The sequence below is a fragment of the Urtica dioica genome, chromosome 4 (assembly GCF_054948205.1).
Source record: "Urtica dioica subsp. dioica isolate 48M chromosome 4, U.dioica_male_clone48M_v1_H2, whole genome shotgun sequence".
Classification (NCBI taxonomy): Eukaryota; Viridiplantae; Streptophyta; class Magnoliopsida; order Rosales; family Urticaceae; genus Urtica; species Urtica dioica.
Genome location: NC_142759.1, coordinates 976,727 through 998,693, shown reverse-complemented (window position 1 = coordinate 998,693; position 21,967 = coordinate 976,727). Strand labels below are relative to the sequence as shown.

At 33.9% G+C, this 21,967-nt stretch overlaps 1 protein-coding gene across 1 annotated transcript; it reads right to left on the bottom strand.

Annotated features, from left to right (window-relative positions):
• Positions 1 to 926: 926 nt before the first annotated feature.
• On the bottom strand, positions 927 to 7,267 carry PCK1 (phosphoenolpyruvate carboxykinase 1). Its single transcript, XM_089610980.1, has 13 exons — positions 7,094 to 7,267; positions 6,429 to 6,697; positions 5,264 to 5,445; positions 4,882 to 5,035; positions 4,705 to 4,789; positions 3,965 to 4,065; positions 3,065 to 3,363; positions 2,747 to 2,920; positions 2,601 to 2,666; positions 2,226 to 2,404; positions 1,954 to 2,123; positions 1,614 to 1,782; positions 927 to 1,440 (listed from the first exon to the last, which is right to left on the bottom strand). Exons 2-13 carry the CDS (start codon positions 6,695 to 6,697, stop codon positions 1,297 to 1,299), a joined length of 1,992 nt encoding a protein of 663 aa, XP_089467106.1. The 5' UTR covers positions 7,094 to 7,267; the 3' UTR covers positions 927 to 1,296.
• Between the last annotated feature and the right edge of the window lie 14,700 nt (positions 7,268 to 21,967).

Genomic DNA, 21,967 nt, shown 5'->3' with positions numbered 1-21,967 from the left:
AATAAACTATTTAAATGCCTGATTTATTGGATTTTATGTGCATTAAGTCAATGGGTTGTAAATTATAAACAAAATGAGAAAATATGAAGGAAAAAAAACATTTAGTTAATGTGCATTTAAATTATAAGCGTTTGACGTGGCTCGAGCTTTGAGCATTGACTAAGCATTAAATTTCAATCAAAGAAAATAAAACTATTCAAACAAAATAAGAAAATATGAAGGAAAAAACATAGTTATCTTATATTAATACTAAACGAAGGAAAATATGAATGTATTGCACTTTTAGAGAGACTTTGTAGAGACGGATTTTCTTCGATTGTTGGTCGAGCTTGATAGTGACGGGTTTTTTTATATTTTAAATGATGTATGTTGAAACCTTGAAGTCCTTCTTTTATTCTTGATGCTCTGACTGGTGAGTTTTCGATTGTTCTCTAAAAAAAAGTTCCATATCTTATTAGAAACTAAGATTAGTATGTAATGAAGTTCAGTTTCATTTTACGGGCCAATATCGAACTTTCACCCATCCAATTGAATCGGCTCGGTTAAATTATTTCAATACAGTTTTTATCCGTATTCAGCAATTGGTTGTGAAATCGCTTTCTCAAAATTTGGTTAAACAAAGATCCTTCGGCTATCTATTTCAAAGCAGTTTTCATTAACTGGTAAAAAAAAATGGTCATGAAAGTGAATTCTGTTCCGATTTACTATTACATGCATTCATGTAAAAGTTAGAAAAGAAAACAAAGGGAATTTCGGACTCAGAGCAACAAACATTTAGCTAAAATATAATGCATAAGAAATAGAAACAAACATACCATGCAACATCAATATATAACTTTGTATCAGGAACTTGACCAAGAAACTTCCTTCTGTGACAAGTACACAGTTGTCTATTTTTTTTTTTTTTTTTTGGTAAAGGCTTTAGAGAAAGAAAAACCAATGCATTTCATTTAAAACAGAAACATAAATAGCTGTAAACTATTATTACAAACAGAAAACTGAACCATACTTTTGACTTTAAACATTCTAGTAATGAATCGGATTACAATAACCATTATACGTTAACAAATGACAAATCACACCCACTTTTTTGTTTTTTGGTTCTTTTTCCATTCTTCGTGTTCCCTTCTTCTTTAAAGAAAACCCACAATTTGAGACTAGACTAAGCGGAACAAATTAATCAAACTTGAAAAACACCCAACAACAAACATTTATTTTTATTTCCATCTTATTATATCTTCGTCACCCTTTTTCTTCTTTCTTGGAACCCAAACTACCAGATTGGACACGTGGCATTTAAAAGTTTGGGCCAGCAGCGAGAATCTCTTCAGTGAGGGTGTCATCTTTGCCAATCTTGTAGTTTGTGAAGGTCTCAAAGTTCCTCTTGAAAAGCCCAGCCAGCTTCAGAATTGTCTCATTGTACGCCTTCTTGTCTGACCACTGAAGAACACAAAAAATAAAAAAGATATACATAAATATGATTTAGTAGGATATTATTTTTTGCAACAAAAGTAACAAAATCTAAATTTAAAAACTAAAAAAAAAAAAAAAATTGCCAATTTAAAATTTCCGATTGAAACGAAATTCGAGTCGGAAAATAAATTGAAACTTACGGTGTTGATAGGGTCGAGAATCTCAGAAGGCACTCCGTCGACAGCGGTGGGGATTTCGAGGCCGAACACCTGAGTTTTTTGGTAGGTGGCCTCGAGGAGGCTGCCCGAGTGAATCGCGTCGATGATTTTGCGAGTGTATGTCAGCTTTATCCGCTTCCCCGACCCATAACTTCATCCCAAAATCACAAAATAAATATGTATATATTAGTTCTCGATAACTAAAGAGAATAAACCGAAAAATTTGAAATTTTTTTTGTTTATTCGACAACATTTTGCGATTTTTTAAAACATGGCCCATAAAAAAAATTAATACGCGACGGGCGTATAATATTTTCGTTACCTTCCGCCGGACCAGCCAGTGTTGACGAGCCAGCCGGTGGCACCGTGCTTGAGCATTTTCTCGGCCAACATGGCCGCGTACTTTGTCGGGTGCAGCATTATGAACGCGGCCCCGAAGCAGGCCGAGAACGTCGCTTGTGGCTCCTTTATTCCATCTTCTGTCCCCGCCACCTGTAAAAAGTCAACCGCCCACGGTCAAACTTTAGTTATTATTTTTTGTATTAAAATCGACACACTTTCGATATGATATGATATGAAATGAAAATGGCTCACGAGGGCAGTGTAGCCACTGATGAAGTGGTACATAGTCTGAGCAAGGTTGAGCTTGCTGACAGGTGGCAACACCCCAAAGGCGTCGCACGCCAGCAAGATCACGTTCTTCGGGTGCGGGCCCACGCATGGGATCTTCGCGTTCGGGATGTACTCGATCGGGTACGCCGCCCGGGTGTTCTCTGCAATCAAACAATAAATTAATTATACTCGACTCATAATAAGAGAGTTGAGAGCAAATTTGGCAAAAGCTTGACTCATAATAAGAGATGAGGTATCTTGGACCTAGTCAATGGTTTTAGTTTTGACCTTTTTTTTTATATGGATTATACTTGAATCTGTAAGCTCAATAAAAGAGTTGATCAGGAGTTTGTTTACCTGTGACAGTTTTCTCAGAGTAGTCAACTTCCCGGGAATGCTCGTCAAATACCACATTCTCTAGAACTGTAAAGAAAAAAAAATGTTGATTTCCTAATCTTGACAACACAAATAAAACCAATAAGGAGTTGAGTTTTGTTATGTACCAGTCCCGAACTTGATGGCATTCCAAATATCGGGCTCTTTCTCCCTCGAAAGATCGATGGTCTTGGCGTAGCAACCGCCCTCTATGTTCGACACTCCATTGTCTCCCCAGCAATGCTCGTCGTCACCGATCAAGTACCTATTGTGATCCGTCGACAATGTCGTCTTCCCGGTACCTAAATTCCCAAGTCAAACAATAACAAAATTAAAAAAAAATACGGGCAGATGTAAGCAAGCAACTCGTTTGAACTGATTTTAATATTTTAGTTAATTTCGGTGAATCGAGATCAAATTAACGCAGTAAAATCTAAATAAAAGACCTGAGAGGCCAAAGAAGAGGGCAACATCTCCGTCCTTGCCCATATTGCAGCCGGAGTGGAGAGAGAGGATTCGGCGCTTTGGCATTAGATAGTGCATCACTCCAAACAGCCCTTTCTTCATCTCTCCGGCGTATTGGGTCCCCAGAATCACCATTTCCCTCCGAGCCAAGTTCAGGTCAATGCTCGTCGATGATGTCATGTAGTGAGTGTATCGGTTGCATGGGAATTGACCCGCGTTGTATATCGTGAAATCCGGGTCCCCAAAATCCTCAAGCTCCTCCGGGGTCGGCCGGATACACCTGCAATCCAACCAATAGTTTATTTATTCTTTTTTATCCATCAGAAATTGAATGTGACTTCTCTTTTTCATTTGAGAATGACACTTTTGACAATTTTGTGAATTGGGAATTTAACCAAATTTATCAACTAAAAAAGCAAAAAAAAAATTAATTTTTTAAGTAAATTGAAATTTAAGATTTTGCAATTCCAAGCGTCACAATTGTTGTATTAAAGTTTCACAATTGAAATATATCACTTTTAACAATTATTTTGCAATTTAAGATTTTGCAATCAACACACACACGCACATATACACATCATTTTATTATATTTCACTTTTGAATACAAGGAAAAAGTCAATTTAGGAGAATTTCTTTTTTTATGATCACTTTGTGACAATGTTGTCACAAACGTTGAGTGTTGTGATAAAGTTGTCACAAATATAATCAGTTATTGTGACAACTTTGTTACAAAGTGATCATGAAATTTGATGATTTTTTAAATAGAAAAAAGAAAGCTGCGTTATTTAAGTCTTGATCAGGTATATGCTAAAAATAGTGGAGTGATTAAAGTGAACATATAATTATGTGGTTATTTCAAGGCTGTGTAATATTTGCTTACATGTTGTGCATGAAGAGAGAGTGGTAAGCTCTGGCTGATACAATCCTCACTTTGATTCTGTTTTCTGGGTCCCAGTTTAGGAATTGGTCGTTCACAAAGACCTGAATATATATAAATATATATTAAAAGAAACAAAAAATGGGATAGTTTTTAATCTTTTAGCAAGTCACCAAACAATTAGACTTTTTTATTAATAGAGAAAATTTATGCAAGACAGCTCTGCTGAAGTCTAAAACATAAACGTGATTAGTAGTAAAATATAGCTTAGTCAAACAACAATAAATGAAATCTCACGCAATGATCTAATTAAATAATTAGCGTGTTGGTTTTTAAAGTTATCCATTAAGAACCAATTCTGCCGAATATCTATCGATCTTTTGTGACAAAGAAGACAAATTCCCGGAAAGTATTACATACGTGCATGTTCTTCAAATGCAGTACCAGACAAATACTATTTATTATGTGCTGAGCTTGGTTCCAAATTTGATAAGACAGAAACACCCCTTGTATTGTAATAAATTGCACCGCTTGAAAGGGACGTGGTGTGGATAAGGACATTATTTAGTAAACGACAAGTTTTGCCAAGTAAACGACAATAAATATTCCGTTTATTCCATTTCGCCATCACCAATTGACAAAATAAAAATTGTATTCATTATATATACATATATGTATTGGTACTCTATATATATATGACATTATAATGACATTTGAGGCTAAAAAAAGAATTAGAAGATGACCTTGTCCAGGGAGTTCAAATAGTCCACAGCTCTCTCTCTGTTCACCATGAACGTATGCTCGTCCATTTCTATGTTTGGTGAACCTCTGAGCCAAACAAAAAAAAAATTAAAATTAATAATTTAAATATAATCAATTTATACGAGTGCTGTATTAAAAAATAAAAATAAAAAACTTACTTTCCCCACCAAAGGTCATGTTCGGTGGTCGCATCTTTGACCACGCGCTTGTCTCTGGGCGATCGCCCGGTTTTGGCTCCGGAGAGTGTGGCCAACGCGCCGTTGGATGTTATAAACGACCCTTTCTCAGACTGTATTGCCTGCTCATATAGCTCTGCACAATTTATCAAGTTTACCAGAAAATAATAAAGTCAGAAATATTCTCAGTGGACATCGTCATTTCATTTAATAGTTGAATAAAAGTGGAAAATCACTATTTGTGAAAAATCAATAGATTATTCAATAATCTATTGAATAAAAGTGGTATATCACGATTAGTATTAAATCGTCATAAATAATTAAACTAATGAGAATAATTAAGGGGCTATAAATAATAACGTACCGGCAGGAGAGAGATTGTAGAGGACGTGGGTGAACTTGAGAGAGCTGTCACTGACTGTGATGGTGGGAGTGAAGTAATGGTGTTGTGACACGTGTGAGACTTTCGGCGTCTCAGCCTGCCTCGCCGGGTCACCCTTCACCACATTCGGCCCAGTCTCCCGAGTCAGCGATGCCAGTGACGCACTGCGTTACTCATCAATTTAATTATCAATACAATAAAGCAAATCTCTAGTATTTATTTTAATACGTACCAAAATATATTAAATGAAGAGAAATTTAGAAAGATAGGCTAGATGGTCAAATATTTCACATTTTTTAAATTAGGCTAGATGGTAAAACACAAATGCTTAATTTGAGTTATTTTATAATGATTATAAAACATTGACTAAGCTAGATTGTTGCTAGAGTCGTATGGGCACATGACAATGAGTCGTGTCCAAGTTTCCCAATACACTAATTTAGAAATATTGTATTAATAACTTCATTTGAATAAAACCAGATATTAATTGAATTTTTTTTAGTTAAACAAAAGAGGAAATTGAAAAATATACAACTGGTAAACCAACCAGGAACTTTATTTTCTATCTTAATGGTATCAAATATTCTCAAACAAAAAGAATTGATTTTGTGGATCAAAATAACTTTCAAGATCAAAGTAATCGAGGACAAAATTATACGATGTAATCTTGTAGATATTAAAATATATATTTACAGTTGTTTATATTTTTCAATTTTCTAAGTCTTTCAAAATTTAAGCTAGTTTTAAATTTATAATCGATCATTATTCCACAAAACCTCTCAAACAAAATGAATAAAAGCACAAATTTACATTAAACATCTCTTTTCCTAAATAAATGCAATTCCAACCCATAATATAGTAGTAGGCCAAAACCGTATCCTAAAACCGCGTTGTTTAGAGACTGGCACGCAAAACAATACCCGGAGAGACGGTGGGCCCCACTAAATATATTAAATTAAATAAATATAACATAAGTGGGTCCCACTTTTCATCCCCTCTTCTCTAATGCTATTCTATTTCCATCTTCAATCGTACGCTTTCTTTTCAAAACATATCACACGTTACCCATTTGCTCGTCCAATTTAAGTTAAGCAATATCATCATCAATATTCAATACATACATACATACACATGTAGATATATATACCTAATGGACTGAAGCTGTTGCTTCTGCCGATCTTCCTCGGCGACGGCGTTGCCTTTGATCGGAGTCGTCGGAGTCGATCGCTTCTTCTGGAGAGAGTGAAGCTCGTCGATCGTCTGAGCTTTCACCGGTGGTCCACTGTCGTCGTGGCACATCCCGTTGTTCTTCTTCGCCGTCGTGATCCTCGTCAGACCGTTCCTCGCCGCCGCCGCTGCCGGAGCCGCCGGGGCTGGCTTCCCGAAGCTGAACTCTCCGCTTTCGTTGTCTGCCATCTGTAAATTGCCACGTCACCAATATGTAAGAAGTTGTTGATGATAATAATTATTATTATTATTATTTCGGACTCGTTTAACATCAACGTCATAGTATAGTAATGTGCCACGTGTTTAAATTGCTTGGAAGATCTGGAAAGAAAAGTTTTTTTTATTAGTACTTTATTTAATAAAAATAAAGTTTCTTGATATTTATTAACTATTAAGTTTTTCATTGATATTTAATATGGCAGATCTAAATTATCTTCGTGCCTGGGGTAGAATGTGAATTTTCTATTTATTTTTTAAAACGGGGATCAAAATGAGGTTCAATAATTTACTTGAATTCATATGTGTGTGTGTGTGTGTGTGTGTGTGTGTGTGTGTGTGAGAGAGAGAGAGAGAGAGAGAGAGAACCTTTGAGACTTGAGGGTGGGAAATAAGAATTTTCCCGAGGGAGGTACTACTGATAGTAATAACAATAATAATAATAATAATAATTAAAGGAAATAATAATAAGAAAGAACAGAATGAGGGATCATGAAATTGGCAGTTTTGCAAGGAAACGAAATGAGTATTGAAGCGAATGATGGTATGAAACGGTTCGTGGGCAGGCTTATAAAGGGTTGCTTAACCATGGTTGAGTCTAACCCTGGTTAAATACTAACTATGGTTATGACCCGATAAATGCAAAATTCCAAAAAAACCCACAACACGAGACTGATGATCAAGCCTCAATCTGCTGGTCCACATCCCCACGTAATCAAACTCCGTAATACACACATACATATCTTTTATTTTCCCTTTTTATTTTTGTATAGCAGCTTGTTTGTATAGAGCTCAATAACTAGCCAGATTTGCTTTAGTAATTACTTATTAAGCTCTATTTCTATTTCTAGTAATCCAATATTTTTTTTTTTTTATTGAATTCACCCTTCGTCGCTGGAAATTTGATACATACAGTGAATCTGACGAGATCGGCCAAAGAAAAAAAAGGTGAGACGTTATTATGTGTCTAAGTTAGAGAAAATGTCATTTCCCACTCAAAGATTTTAAAAATAAAAAATAACTCTATTGAGAATATGTCAGTTTAACATCGATGATTTAGCCTAGAATAACATAGTGGTACCTAGAATAGTCTAGTGGTAATTCCACACCACCTCCTGTGTGGATGTCGTGATTTCAATCCCCATTGCAGCGAAGCTGCCTTCCAAAAAAAAAAATCAATGATTTAGCTTTGGTGCACAATTTTTATTCAAAATTTACATAAATCGAATTTTTTAACACACACATGGAGTGAAAAAAAATTTCTTTACATACGTACTCTTTTACAGACGTTGAGATAAAATATTATCAAAATCCGAACGATTCAAATGTTATAATGATTGTCGAGTTATTATACAATTAATCCATCAATTCTAAAAACGTTTGAAATTGTAAACATCTTACAATTGTTTCTAATGTACGTGTCTCGTTGATAACTCCATAAAAAAAAAAAAAAAAAATTAAAAAAAATAAAAAAAAAGCTTCAAATTTAATGTAATTCGACTTGTTAAACGAAGTTAGGTCGATGCAATGATATCCTTCTTTAAGACTTCGAAACATTTTCGAGATGCTCAGGGTTCTTGAAGTACATTATGGTCGAGATGTTCTCGACCTTATGAGTAATATCGAGTTGGTTTTCGTGGTCAATTTTATTATTAATTAGTCATTTATATTATTCATTCTTAACATAGGTTTATATGTAATGCACAACATGTCAAATAACCTACAATATTTGTTTTCAAACTTAATCTTTCAAAACCTTATGTATTTAATTATTATAAATATAATTTTTAATCTGTTTTTTCTATTGTTTACAATTCTATTTGACTTAATTTTATTTTAAGATTAATTATCACCATCCCATATTCACGATATGCAAAATAATTTTTTTACATGTAAGTGATTTGGCCATTTTTTTATCAATCCTAATACTTTATTTGGATTTTATCTTAATTAATCTAAAAATAGTATTACAAGTTAATACAAATATCACTTCAATAAGTGAAAAATATAATTTTATTTATTTATTGTTTTGCTAATTATTTTTGGGGAATTAAGTCTATTTTAAGTTATAAATAATTAATTTTGTTGATGTTAACAGATTTCCTTTCAAATGTGTTTAATCGATTAGGTTCTAATTAACTTTATAACTCATTTTGTGTCAGAAAAATATATATTATATCATAGAAACGTTGGATTAAAATTCCTGCAACCTTCCTTTATGGGTAATTTTTTGTGTTGAGATTCGCTAGAGATAAAAAAACAAAAGCTGTCAGTCAGCGTCTATTCGCCACAAGTAAAAGATAGACGTTGATACTTTAAAGATATTTTTATTTTTTTGGTAGCAGGTTATTGTTTACTTACATTACAGGCCGTTAATTTTGATTACCTTTCCATATTTTAGGCTATATCTATTAGGGACGTAGGTGTGTGTCATACTCTCCACCTTCTCTCCTCTCTGTGTGCGGGACCTATATACTTTACCCATTGAATGATGAGCATTGCTATTCGGCACGGGTCACGACCACCGAACGATCCACTCACATTGTGACACGTGTCACAATGTGAGTGGATCGTTCGTGATCGTGACCCGTGCCAAAGAAGATTTCCGTTGAATGATTTTTAATAAAATTTTGCATCAATTGTTTCTTCTTTATCATTTTTTTTTAATAAATAACATAGTTGGCCCCTATACTATCCTAGTTGTGTGTGTCGGTCCCTGAATTATAAAATTTTTGTTGATTGTTATTTGAACTTTAATTTTAGTTCATTTTAGTCTTTTCGTCAACTTTTTTTGTCAAAAAAAAGTCTGTTAACTAGTCATGTGTTAAGCATGTGATGACTTTTTTTTTTTTTTTAATAGTACGGATTTTTCATTAAAATCGGGTAAAAAAACCCATCAATACAGGAGAATAACACCTTAGTACATGGATTACGAAGACCTAAGTCGAGGTGGATCTAACACTAACTTCCGGTAAAAGTACGGTATGTGCAAACTTCCGACAACGGGAAGAATTACAAGCACACAAGAGGCTCGTTAAAAAACCCAAAGAATGGTGATGGAAAAATCCAACCAAACTTGGTCCGAAAACCACGAATAGGGTGGCTCTTCAACCTGCATAGATAAAAACCTAACAGGAAATCCACTACGGGAGAGGGAACTACGGCTAATCTGAGTCCAACACAAAACAAAGCAAAGCAAGAAAATGAATGGTCCATGCCAACATCAAAATAACAAACTAAAAAACTAAAACTGAAACAAACTAAAAAAAAGGCGAACACCCGCACCCAAGATCTGCAGCGAGCACGGCCGCGTCGCGAACGTCGACGAGCCACAACTACCACTCTCCAACCAAAACAGTGTCGACGACGCAAGGCCGGGCCACATGAGAGAAAAGTAGCGCTCATCTAGACTTTCTTCGACCTCACCGGATAAAGAAGATAAGACCGAGATCGACGAGGGGCGTCGATCTGAAAAGGTATCACCCTGTGAGGACGGAAGCCAAGACCGAGGATGGGCTTTGACGGAGCGCTTCATCGAGGAGCGTCGGAGATTAGCAGCCACGTCGGTGAGGAGTGATAGATCGGGGATGGCCGGGTCTGAGGGAGCGCCGAGGGTCGCCTGAGGCTGGGGCGACATCGAGCTCCACCACGCCACCTGAAAAGACCAACACCAACAGCAAAAAAACCGAACGTCCAAGGGAAGAGACGGCATAACTCGGCGATTAGGTACACCGCCGGAGAAGGACCCCGCCGGATTTGCAGACCGGGGCGTGGGGAAGGAAAGCAAAAAAAAAAATGAAAAGAAAAGATGTAGCAAATCGGCTAGAGATTAAACATGCCTCCCCACAAGACTTAGCATTGCCGCCGTTAAACGAGGGCGATGGCCGTTGCCTGGGGGAGTGGGCGGCGGCTGAGAAGAGAAAGGGTTTCTAAAACCCTAGTTTCGGAAAGGGGAGTGGTGTTTTTTTTTAAGCATGTGATGACTTAAAAAAAGAAATTATTATTTTGCCTTTATTATCTGTTTACTCCACAACAAATTTGATCCTTGGTGTATTTATTTTATTTTAGGGTAAATTAATGTCTTTAAATGTTTCCTCCAAAAATAATGTTTTACATCTCGAACTCTTCTTTATTTTACTTCTATTTCGAATAATATTTTCAAATATATTTTTTAAAATATTAGTTTTGATCATTTACTTTTTTTATATTTTTACAAATTTGCTTAACAAAATTAATTTGTTTATATTAATCAATATATATATATATAACTTAGTTGGTAATTCTACATCACCTCTAAAGTGGAAGTTGTAGGTTCAATTCTCACAAAAGACAACAAAGTTGAGCTTAAAAAATGTCTAAACTATAATTAAAATACACCCTTTACTATTTCGTATTTAAATTTGTGTTTTAGAATATACCAATTTAAAAATAAACAATATCTATAAAATTGTAACACAAATTAAAAAGTATAAAATTTAAAAATACACATTAGGTATCAAATTGTAACTGTAAATAAAATTAGCATTAATTTTATTTTTCTCTTTTAAATATGCATTAATGAATAGCGATGATCCATGTTTGGAGAAGTAGCATTTATAATACGTTCGTTAATTCAAGTCGTGTCAACTCCGAAGTACCTAATTTCGAAAAAACAATCAAGAAATTTATATTACAAAATTTTAAGAAAAAAAAATGTTTTCCTACTACATATTTTAAGGGATTTACGACTTTTTTTAGTGCTATAAGTTAATGAAGCTTAACAAAAAAAAATGCTAATAAAAATTTATCAGAGATAATTGGAGTTCGAATTTCGGACAACATAACAGACCATAATTCAACATACTGATAAAATACAAATAATGAAGGACGTCACCGCTATGCTGTCGTGAAAATGATATTCTATTATTATGATTTTATTCTGGGATCTACTTACACGTATTTTCCCCCATTTAATATTTTTAGAAAAATGCACGGAACTTTCATTAGATATTGGGTAAAAAAAAATCATCAAATACAGGAGAATAACATCTTACAAACGACATCATAGACTTAAGTCGGAGTGGATCTAAAACTAAGTACAGATATTCGCTCATTTTGTGCAAACTTCCGATAAATGAAAGAGATGACAACACATTGAACATCGAGCACTCATAAAGCTTTTTCAAAATGTCTATATTGATTAACGGAAAGATCCACTCAACGAGGGTCCGATGACCATAAGAAAGATAATTCTTCAGTATGTATAGATCAAAATTTAACAGAAAGCTCAAATCAATACAGAGATGACGGCTAGTCCGGGTTCTCAATCACCTCGATCTGGCTTGAGAAACGACATTCCTCCACCACCGTGAAGATGGCAACGAAGAAACGGAGCTCATCCTCGAGTTTATCGACAATAAATGGTCGGTATAAGCTGCTTCCGTTGAGAGAAGCAGTCGCCACCGAGTGCCAACCTGCACCACCAAACTTATGGACATACTGACACATACAAACTTTTGAACAACTTCTTGAATAATACCGCTTTTCAAAACACAAAACACATCATAAGGAATTGAACACCTTCCATTATACAAAATGAAGTAGTTATATACACATAGTTAATGTGTGTTTCGAAAACATTTGAAATATATCTGACAACAATTGAAAGTTGCAGATGTATATTCTTTAAAATCTTCAGAATCAGTCATGAATAAAATAATGGAGGAGAATAACACACGCGTACTCGTATAAACATCACAAAAGGAGATCCTGTAAAATTTTGTTTTCAAGATTAAATAGCTGATGAGACCCAATAATGAGCATCTCTGATTCGAAAGGGGGATGAAACACTGACGAAGAAGGCTAAACATAAGCAATCGAGAAAAAATAAAGAAAATCTAAGAAAAAATATATGGTGATTCGAGAGAGAAAAAAGTTAAGCTTTGCCTCCCTCTCAGGTCAGAGCCTCAACGGGCGTCCGAGACCTAGGAGGGAGCGGTGACGGCGCTATAGAATAAGTTCTAAGGTTTTTGAAAAAGAAAACCAAGGTTGTGTTTTCAGAGAGAGGTTATTTCGAATATCCTATATATTAAATTTCCCCCATTTAGTATATAAGGTACATAAAATAGAAAAATATTGCGATGTTACATCATACATTATATTGATTGGGAATAAATTTCAAATTTTTATTATGTTGTAGTTAACTATCATTTCCGTGTGTACATTATACTCATGCAATGCTAAATCCGTGATATTTTTCCCCCTTATTATTATTATTATTATTATTATTATTAGAGTATTACCACCCATCTCTCTTTTATTTTTGTTTTTTAAAATAATTTTGGGTTCTAATTTTGTTGTCAACTCTTTTGTTTTTGTTAATTTGCATTTATTGCTTTGAAAAATGATAGCTGTATTGTATATCTAAGACATAAAAATAATAAAAAGTAAAAATACATCAATTATTAATTTGTTAATGTCAAAGCGCTTATCGCTTGATTATTGAAAATAGTCAGGCCGCCAATGAAGTGCCACATCAGCTGTCCGAACATGAAAACCATCCGAGGTTTAAGCCCCTACTCTCGATTTACGTCACATTCAATTTTTTATATTAAAAAATAATAGCGTTAGATAAGAAGAAAATTAATTCGACACATATAACATTTTTTTAGTAATCTTCACATGCTTATTTTATTTATTGATACCTTATCGTAAACTCTTCACCGCAAAATAAATATAGTTGATCCTTATCTTTATCTATATTTAAGTTACAAATTTTCTTTATATCTACACAAGTTCTCTATCTTCTTTTTCGTGAATTATAGGGGTTTCAATTTTATACTTTCGTTTTTATCACATTTCTAGGTTATGATAGATATAAATTGGATCTGAAAATTGGGGAAAAACTAACTCCCAAGATAAAAATGATTGAGAGTGAAAATATTTATTCCAATCTTCTTGAGAAATATACAAGTAAAAGGCTTTATATAGCCACGAGACAATAAGGAAATAAATGAAAATACAATGAAAGAAATAAAGAAAAAACAACATATCGTACTTATCGTTTACTGGACATAAACGACGCATATGAAAAATATTTGATCTCTAATAGTTTTCCAATAAGTAGCTTGGATGTCAAGGACTTTTGTGAGAGGACGAAAGTTCAATTCTTAGGAAACGCATTATTGACATTTAAAGATTATATATTGTAATTTGTACTTAAATGTTCAATATCGATTTGATGTATGATGTAAAAATTATATTGTAATTTGTACTTAAATGTTCAATATCGATTTGATGTATAATCAAATTGATATTTAACATTTAAGTACAAATTACAATATATATATAGAGATTATTCCTATTCTATGACGTGTACCAAAATTTTGGACCAAAATCTACTAAACCCAAATAAATCATAAACTATGACTACCTATTTTCACTAAATACAAAAATATCATTACTTTAAATAATATTTGATTTTCTTTCTTATTTAATTATTTGACTTTCTTTTTTTATTTTTGGATTAAAGGGATGAGTTATTCACGTCGCTCTCTCTTCCCTCTCTTTTCCTGCGCATTTCATGTCTATGTGTCTTCTCTCACGTCCAAATCCCTCTCTCATTCTCTCACGTCTCACGTCTCTCTCTTTGCTTCAACTCAAGGAAATAAGGTTTGAGTTCATCTCTCTTCCACTCTCTCTTTCGTTTTTCAGTCTGTCATCTTTGTTTGGGTTCATATTTGTTTTTTCTGTTTGTCTTTTCAGTTTAGGGTTAGAGATTTTCATGAAAAAAATTTGGTCATATTAAAAGTGTTTAAGTCGTTGAATTTATGTGGTTTTTGAAGTTAAAAAACAAAGTAAAAACGATTCTCGGGATTCTGGAAAATTTTGAAAAGTTTATGAAAATTTTTGGGTTTTCGTTGAAGATTTATTGCCATTGATGTCAATAAATATGCATTTTTATTCACATTTATGTCAATAAATCTTCAACGTTCATGGGTTTTCGTTGAAGATTTATTGACATTGATGTCAATAAATATGCATTTTTATTGACATTAATGTCAATAAATCTTCAACGATTCTGGGAAATTCATTTGAAGATTTATTGACATTGATGTCAATAAATATGCATTTTTTTTACATTAATGTCAATAAATCTTCAACGATTATGGGAAATTCATTGAAGATTTATTGACATTGATGTCAATAAATATGCATTTTGAAATTGGCTGTGAACCTCAGCCATTCACTAAGGAGATTTTTGCGGTAATTATAATGTCAATAAATTGTGTTTCTCGTCGGTCTCAATAAACTGTCTTGTTTATTGACATTGATCTCAATAAACTGTCTTGTTTATTGAGATTGATGTCAATAAACCAGACAGTTTATTGATATTGATGTCAATAAACCAGACAGTTTATTGACATTGTTGGTAAATTTATCATGTTCTAAGTTTTTATTTTTATTTTTTAGGGATGGAGCCGATAGTAATAAATGTGTACTTTTAGATAGTAATTATATTAGTCTATTGAAATATAATATTGTGTATTATGTTAACAACAGAGACTGTGAGATGTTTGTCATTAAGACCGCAAAGTTCTTGATGCACGGGCTTCCGTTGACGGATTTGTAGTAAGAGAACATGGTCATGTACCACCAGAAGCTAGTCATCGACCTTTTCAGGCACAGCAGTTTGAAACAAGAGTATAGATGCATGTCCGACATTGATGATTGACATTATGAGATGTTTAGTTTTTATTGACATTATGAGATGTTTAGTTTTTATTGACATTATGTGGTACTATGAGATATTTAGTTTTTATTGACATTATGTGGTACTAGTTTTTATTGACATTATGAGATGTTTAGTTTTTATTGACATTATGTGGTTCTATGAGATGTTTAGTTTTTATTGAGGATTTCTTTCGGCTTACAATTCATTTGCCGATTATCCACAAACTTATGTTTCACAACTTATACTGTGAATAGCACCGTGGCTTTTGGATTCTTTCTAGACTCCACATAACATATATGCTAAGAATCAAACCTATATTAAGAAGAAATGAATGTCATACAATAAGATTTGTTAATGGATCACAATGTTTGTTGAAACTGATGTCAACAAATCAAAGTATTTATTGACACTGATGTCAATAAATCTAGGGCAGTGTAGCAAAATAGCCAGTTTGAAACTATAGAATTTGTTTTCAGTCTATGTTCCATAACTTTTAGGGAAATAGCCAACGTGCTTAGGTGTCAATAATTAATAAACTAATTTGCCCTTTTACTTAATCAAATGGAAACAATGAATATAATTATATTAAATAATAGGCAATAACAATATAAAATAACAGACAATTTTAAAATTGTTATACGTAGCCTCAAACCTCTAACAAATCTCAACAAAATATTTTATCAAAGATACCATTAATCACGCGACGCGCTAATCTAGAACGGCTTCACCAAGACTGACGTTACTGTGTAAGAACCTGTCAACACAAATAATAAACGTAAATTACTGGAAATTATCTAATTCTCCACATTTAAGTAATCTGAATGGAAATAAATGGAAATAACTGTAAATAAATAATATGTACCTCTACATTTTTCCAAAGACTGACATTCGAAAATATTCACTATTAAAAAAAAATTAACAGTGAGAGTCGGGCCACCTCTAACCAAGCTCCGATCGTCTCTCCCGCCAACCACCGCCGTGAGGCTCGTCCCGATCCCCTTCCGGAGCGCCGACCACGGCCTCCCTCCGGACTCCGAGAACACCGACTCCCTCCACTACGCTCTCGTCGACCGCCTCCTGTGGGCGTCGATCTGGCTCCGACGAGCCTTTGCCGACCTCCTCCACCGCCTCCGGCCAATCTGCGTCATCGGCGATAACTTCTTCGACTGGACTGCCCCCTTGGCCCTCGACCTCGGCGTCTTCCTCGTCATCTCGGCATGTTGAAGGTTAAAAAAAAACTCAGATCTGATTTTGTGGAGAGAGAGAGAGAGAACGTGGATTATAATATTTGGTAACTACTTTCTACAAAATAGGAATTTAACATGCAAAAAAAAGGAAAAAAAAATATAACATGATTTTAAAAAACTATCTTAATTATTGAAGGACAAAAAAGTAAAAAATATTTTGCCACCTGTTACGGTTGACTATTTCCCTAAAAATCTTCAAACATAGGCTAGATCACAAATCAAACGTTTTAAGTGGCCTAGTTAGTTACAAATCTCATAAATCAAAGTATTTATTAACATTAAAGTCTATAAATCACAGTATTTTATTGACATCAAAGTCAATAAATCACAGGTATTTTATTGACTTTAAAGTCAATAAATCAAAGTATTTATTGACATCACAGTCAATAAAACCCAGGGTTTATTGACATTAAAGTCAATAAATCACAGTATTTATTGACATTAAAGTCAACAAATACTCTGATTTTAGGTACTTTAATATAACTAAAATTTGATGTAAAATAAGTGAAAGGTTGGGAGAAACACATACCTCCTTATTTGAAAAACTTTGGTATCCTTTAATATCAATAAAAATGCATATTTATTGACATCAATGCCAATAAATTTTCAAAGGAATTTCTCAGAATCGTTGAAGATTTATTGACATTAATGTCAATAAATATGCATATTTATTGACATCAATGTCAATAAATCTTCAACGGAATTTCCCATAATCGTTGAAGATTTATTGACATTAATGTCAATAAAAATGCATGTTTATTGATATCAATGTCAATAAATCTTCAACGAAAACCCAAAATTTTTCATAAACTTTTCAAAATTATCCAGAATCCCGAGAATCGTTTTTTCTTTATTTTTTAACTTTAAAAACCACAGAAATTCTACGCAGAATCCATGGCGGACTGTTCCGGCGGACACTTCGAGGTCGCCGCTGTCGGGATGGCCATGGGCTGCTCTCCGGCGGCCATGACTGTCGTTCCCATGAGCTTCAGCGTCGGAGATTTCCAGGAACTTTAGCGTCTGAGATTCCGACGACCGTCGTTCCCAGGAGCTTCAACGGCAGAGTAATTTTGTAACGATGTTTGTTTTCATAATATAAACTAAATAATTGATTTTGTTTTATTAATTAACTAATAAAAATAAACTAAATATGAAGGATAAATATGTAATTACTCATTTCATTAAGTCATAGCTTAGGATTTATTTGGGTTTTGTAGATTTTGGTCCAAAATCATGGTATAAGTCATATAATAGGAATAATCTCATATATATATATATATATATATATATATATATATATATATATATATATATATATATATATATACACTTCGTATATATGCAATTTGGGTGGTCCAGACATTTCCCTATGAGTTATGCACATCATCATATATTCTGATATAGCATTAGTCTCTGCAGCTTATAGCATCAGTGAAATGTTAGTAATTTTAGAAGAAGAAAAATAAAGGTATCTAATGAGAGGGACGAGATAGGATTATTGAAAAATAGGCAGTTGGGCAGAAGAAGGAATAAAGTAGGAAGAAGACTATTTTGCAGGGGATAAATATATCAACTTGCTAGGAGAAATCTATATTATTATTATTATCAACAATTTATTGGGTTTCATGAAAGGGAAAATAACACATTTATACCCTGTGTTTTAGTGAAATGTCGAGTTTAACCTTCGGTTTTCAAAAATGTCGAGTTCATACCCTCTATTTAACTAAAATGACGAAATTATACCCTGAAATAGACAAAAGTGTCACGAATATTCTTTTTATTGACTTTTCATTGACGTTGACTATAATATTTATATATAAACACCAATTATCTTTATTCATTCGCACCATATATGTAATTTATTTAAAAACTAAAAAATAAACAACAGTCTCTTAATCGTGAAGAACACAGAAAGAGGCAAATGGGTAAACATCGATAGTTGATAGTCATCAAAATCGCATATTCGAACAGAGAATCAATGATTTAGAGTTACAATTCGAACACGGAATGAAGTCATCTCCTAGAAGGTATGAGTTTTATTATTTAATTTCAATTTAAGGCTATTTTTATTTCAAAATTGAGAATTTGGAAGTTAGGGTACTGATTTAGATTTGATTCGGTTTTTCTTATATAAGAGTTAATATCAATGAAAGTGAAATTTGTGACGCTGTTATTCATTTCAGGGTATAATTTCGTCATTTTAGTTAAACAGAGGGTATGAACTCGACATTTTTGAAAACCGAGGGTTAAACTCGACATTTCACTAAAACACAGGGTATAAATGTGTTATTTTCCCTTCATGAAATCATGAAAGTTTGTCATTTGTGGGATCCCGTCAGCAACAAACAGAAATAAAATAAATACAAGATTACAAATGAGTTTTTTTTAATTAAAATAAAAATGGTTATTTATTTTTTAATTCTTAGGTCAACAGACTTTTTAATATCAACTTTTTTTTATACTTACATTATTATTAAGCTGACTTTTGACATCTCTTTTTTTTTTTTTTTTAATTTAACGGAATTTTCATTAAAATTGGGTAACAAAACCCATCAATGCAGGAGAATAACACATCAGTACATGGAACACCTCAAACCTAAATCGAAGTGAAACTAACACTAAGTTCCGATGATCGTACGATTTGTGCATGCTTTCGACAAGAGGAAGATCGACGAGCACAATATAAATCGAGCACACATAAAGCTCTTTCAGAAAAACCAATGGTTGATGGAAAGATCCACTCAACCTCGGCCCGATGACCACGAAGAAGATGCCTCTTCAGTCTGCATAGATCAAAACCTAACAGGAAATCCACAACGGGATAGTGAACGACGGCTAATCCGCCTCCAAAACAAACCAAACCAATCAAAACGATGTAACAAAATAAACGAGTCCCAAATACTTTTAAAACAAAAAAAATCAAAATAAAATTTAAACCCGCCACCAGAGATCGATAGCCTACACCGAAGAGCCTCACTTCATCGTCCCCGTTGCCGAGGAGACACGCCACTGCATCGTCGGGACCACGCCGCAGAAACTCCGTCGCTGAGGAGCCACACCACAGCGTTGTAGCCGATGAGTCACGCCGCACAGTCTCTGAAGCAAGAGGAACGTGTCGCTCTGCCCCCTTCGACGAGAACCTTCGCCGCGCAGAAGCCGACGTCGAGGAACCGCGTCGCACAGTCGCCGACTCCAGGGAGACACGCCACAACTCCGTCACCGAGGATTGTCGCCGTACCGACTCCGGGGAAACACGCCGCACCTCCGCTGCCAACGTGCAGCAACGCTCCACCATCCCTATCGTGAAACGATGCACCGCCGTCGTCAACGAGAAGCACCTCGGTCTCATCTGCGATGTGCAAAGCCACACAACCGTCGACGAGTAGCGCCTCACCATGAACACCAACAATCCACGAAGCATGGACGCCGCCGGCCATGGCATCGCCACCGAGGATCCGCGATCGACGACGCCTCGCCAAGCTCTCGCCGCCTCTCCTTTGTCAAGCTTCGATAGGTCTCTCTCACACCGATGACGTTTCATTATTTATGTCTCCACCCCCAGAGCCGAAGGCGCGACGGCGAGCGGCAGCGGCCACTGCCCGCACCTAGCCCCAGGGGAAGAGTGGCAGCGACTGTGTTTTTCTTTGAAACCCTCGAGGATGTGAGATGAGAGAGGTTTGACATAATTAATTTAAGAATGCATAATATATATGAATAACATAATTAATAATAAATTATGATTGTTTCAACTTTTCTTGCGAGAGACGACACGCGATGCGTGACAATTTTTATTTTTTATTTTTTTTCACTCTTTGATTTCTTTCTCACATTCTTGTTCTCTTTCTCATCTTTCTCATTTATTGGGGTAGGTACAGACTTTTGTAATTTTTAAATTTATGCATATAGTTTTGTAACTTTTTATTACATATGTGTTTTTTTCCCCTGCTTTATTATCATCCATCATAGCGTTTACGAAATTCATAGAAGTATATTATTCATTTTTTAAAATCACATATGCGTTGTTGTACATATAATAATTATATTGCTTTTTTTTTTTTTTTTACAAAATTGTATAGTATGGTAATGGTATTTTAATATGCATTTTAAATACTATAAAAACTTAAGTTAAAATGACATAAATTAACCAAATTGACGGTAATGGTATACTAATATGCATTTTATATACTATAAAAACTTAAGTTAAAATTACATATATAAATTAACCAAGTTAATAAACTAATAATTATATCATTAATATTTTTTAATTTACAGTGATCATTTTACTAGATAATAGGTAAAAACACATGTAGATATAATTGTAAAACATCTTAATACCATGCACAACATAAAGCTTAATCTGATCAATTTTAATGTTCACCAATTCTTTGCACACTATCAACATATGGGAGAATAAAGTATATACTACGATTCAAGCAATTTTTTTTTTTTGCTCTTTATGATACCATCAGTGTTTAATAGAGCGATCCAAACAATCACAATTTGTTGACCATGACGAATATAATTTCCTCAATCTGTAAAGACAAAAATTTATCAAAACTCATATAACAAAGATATTTGAAGGTAACCTTCAAATATTTTTTAAATATGCATACTAATATTACACGGGGACAAAATAAAGTATTGATCAAATTATCAAAGATATAATGTCGACACTAATATAACAATGATTTAAAATTGGATGACACACATATATTGAATATTAGAATATGAAATTTATATATTTTTTTTACCTATGATGTATTTATTACTTATATCGTTAAAATTAAGATTATCACTATACGGCAATGATGAGACGGCTCCTAATCAGAGCCCGTTATTGCTAATGACGTGGAGGATGATATCTTGGTAATATAAAATGTTGACATTTAATTAATTTGCGTGTAATTGCCATACACATGTACGTTGACAATTTTCCTCTTATTTTCTTTTTCCTTATGTTTTTCTCATGTGTATAATTCTAGCTCTTTTTCAATAACTTTGACCAAAGAAAGGTTAAATGAGGACACTATATATATATTCGAACAAGTGGCTAAGGGCGGTGGAAGTTAGATCTGTTTCAAATTTTCAATGCCTAGACATCGTGAACGCATTATCCTATTTTTTATTACTATTTTATAAAATAGCTCATCATAATATTGATAAAAGTCACAAAAATTTAGGTTATACAAATTAAGTTCAACATAAAATTTAAACGTCTATGAAAAGAAGTAGAAATATATAGACATCGCACAATCGCAATAATACAATAAAAATAGTTGATTA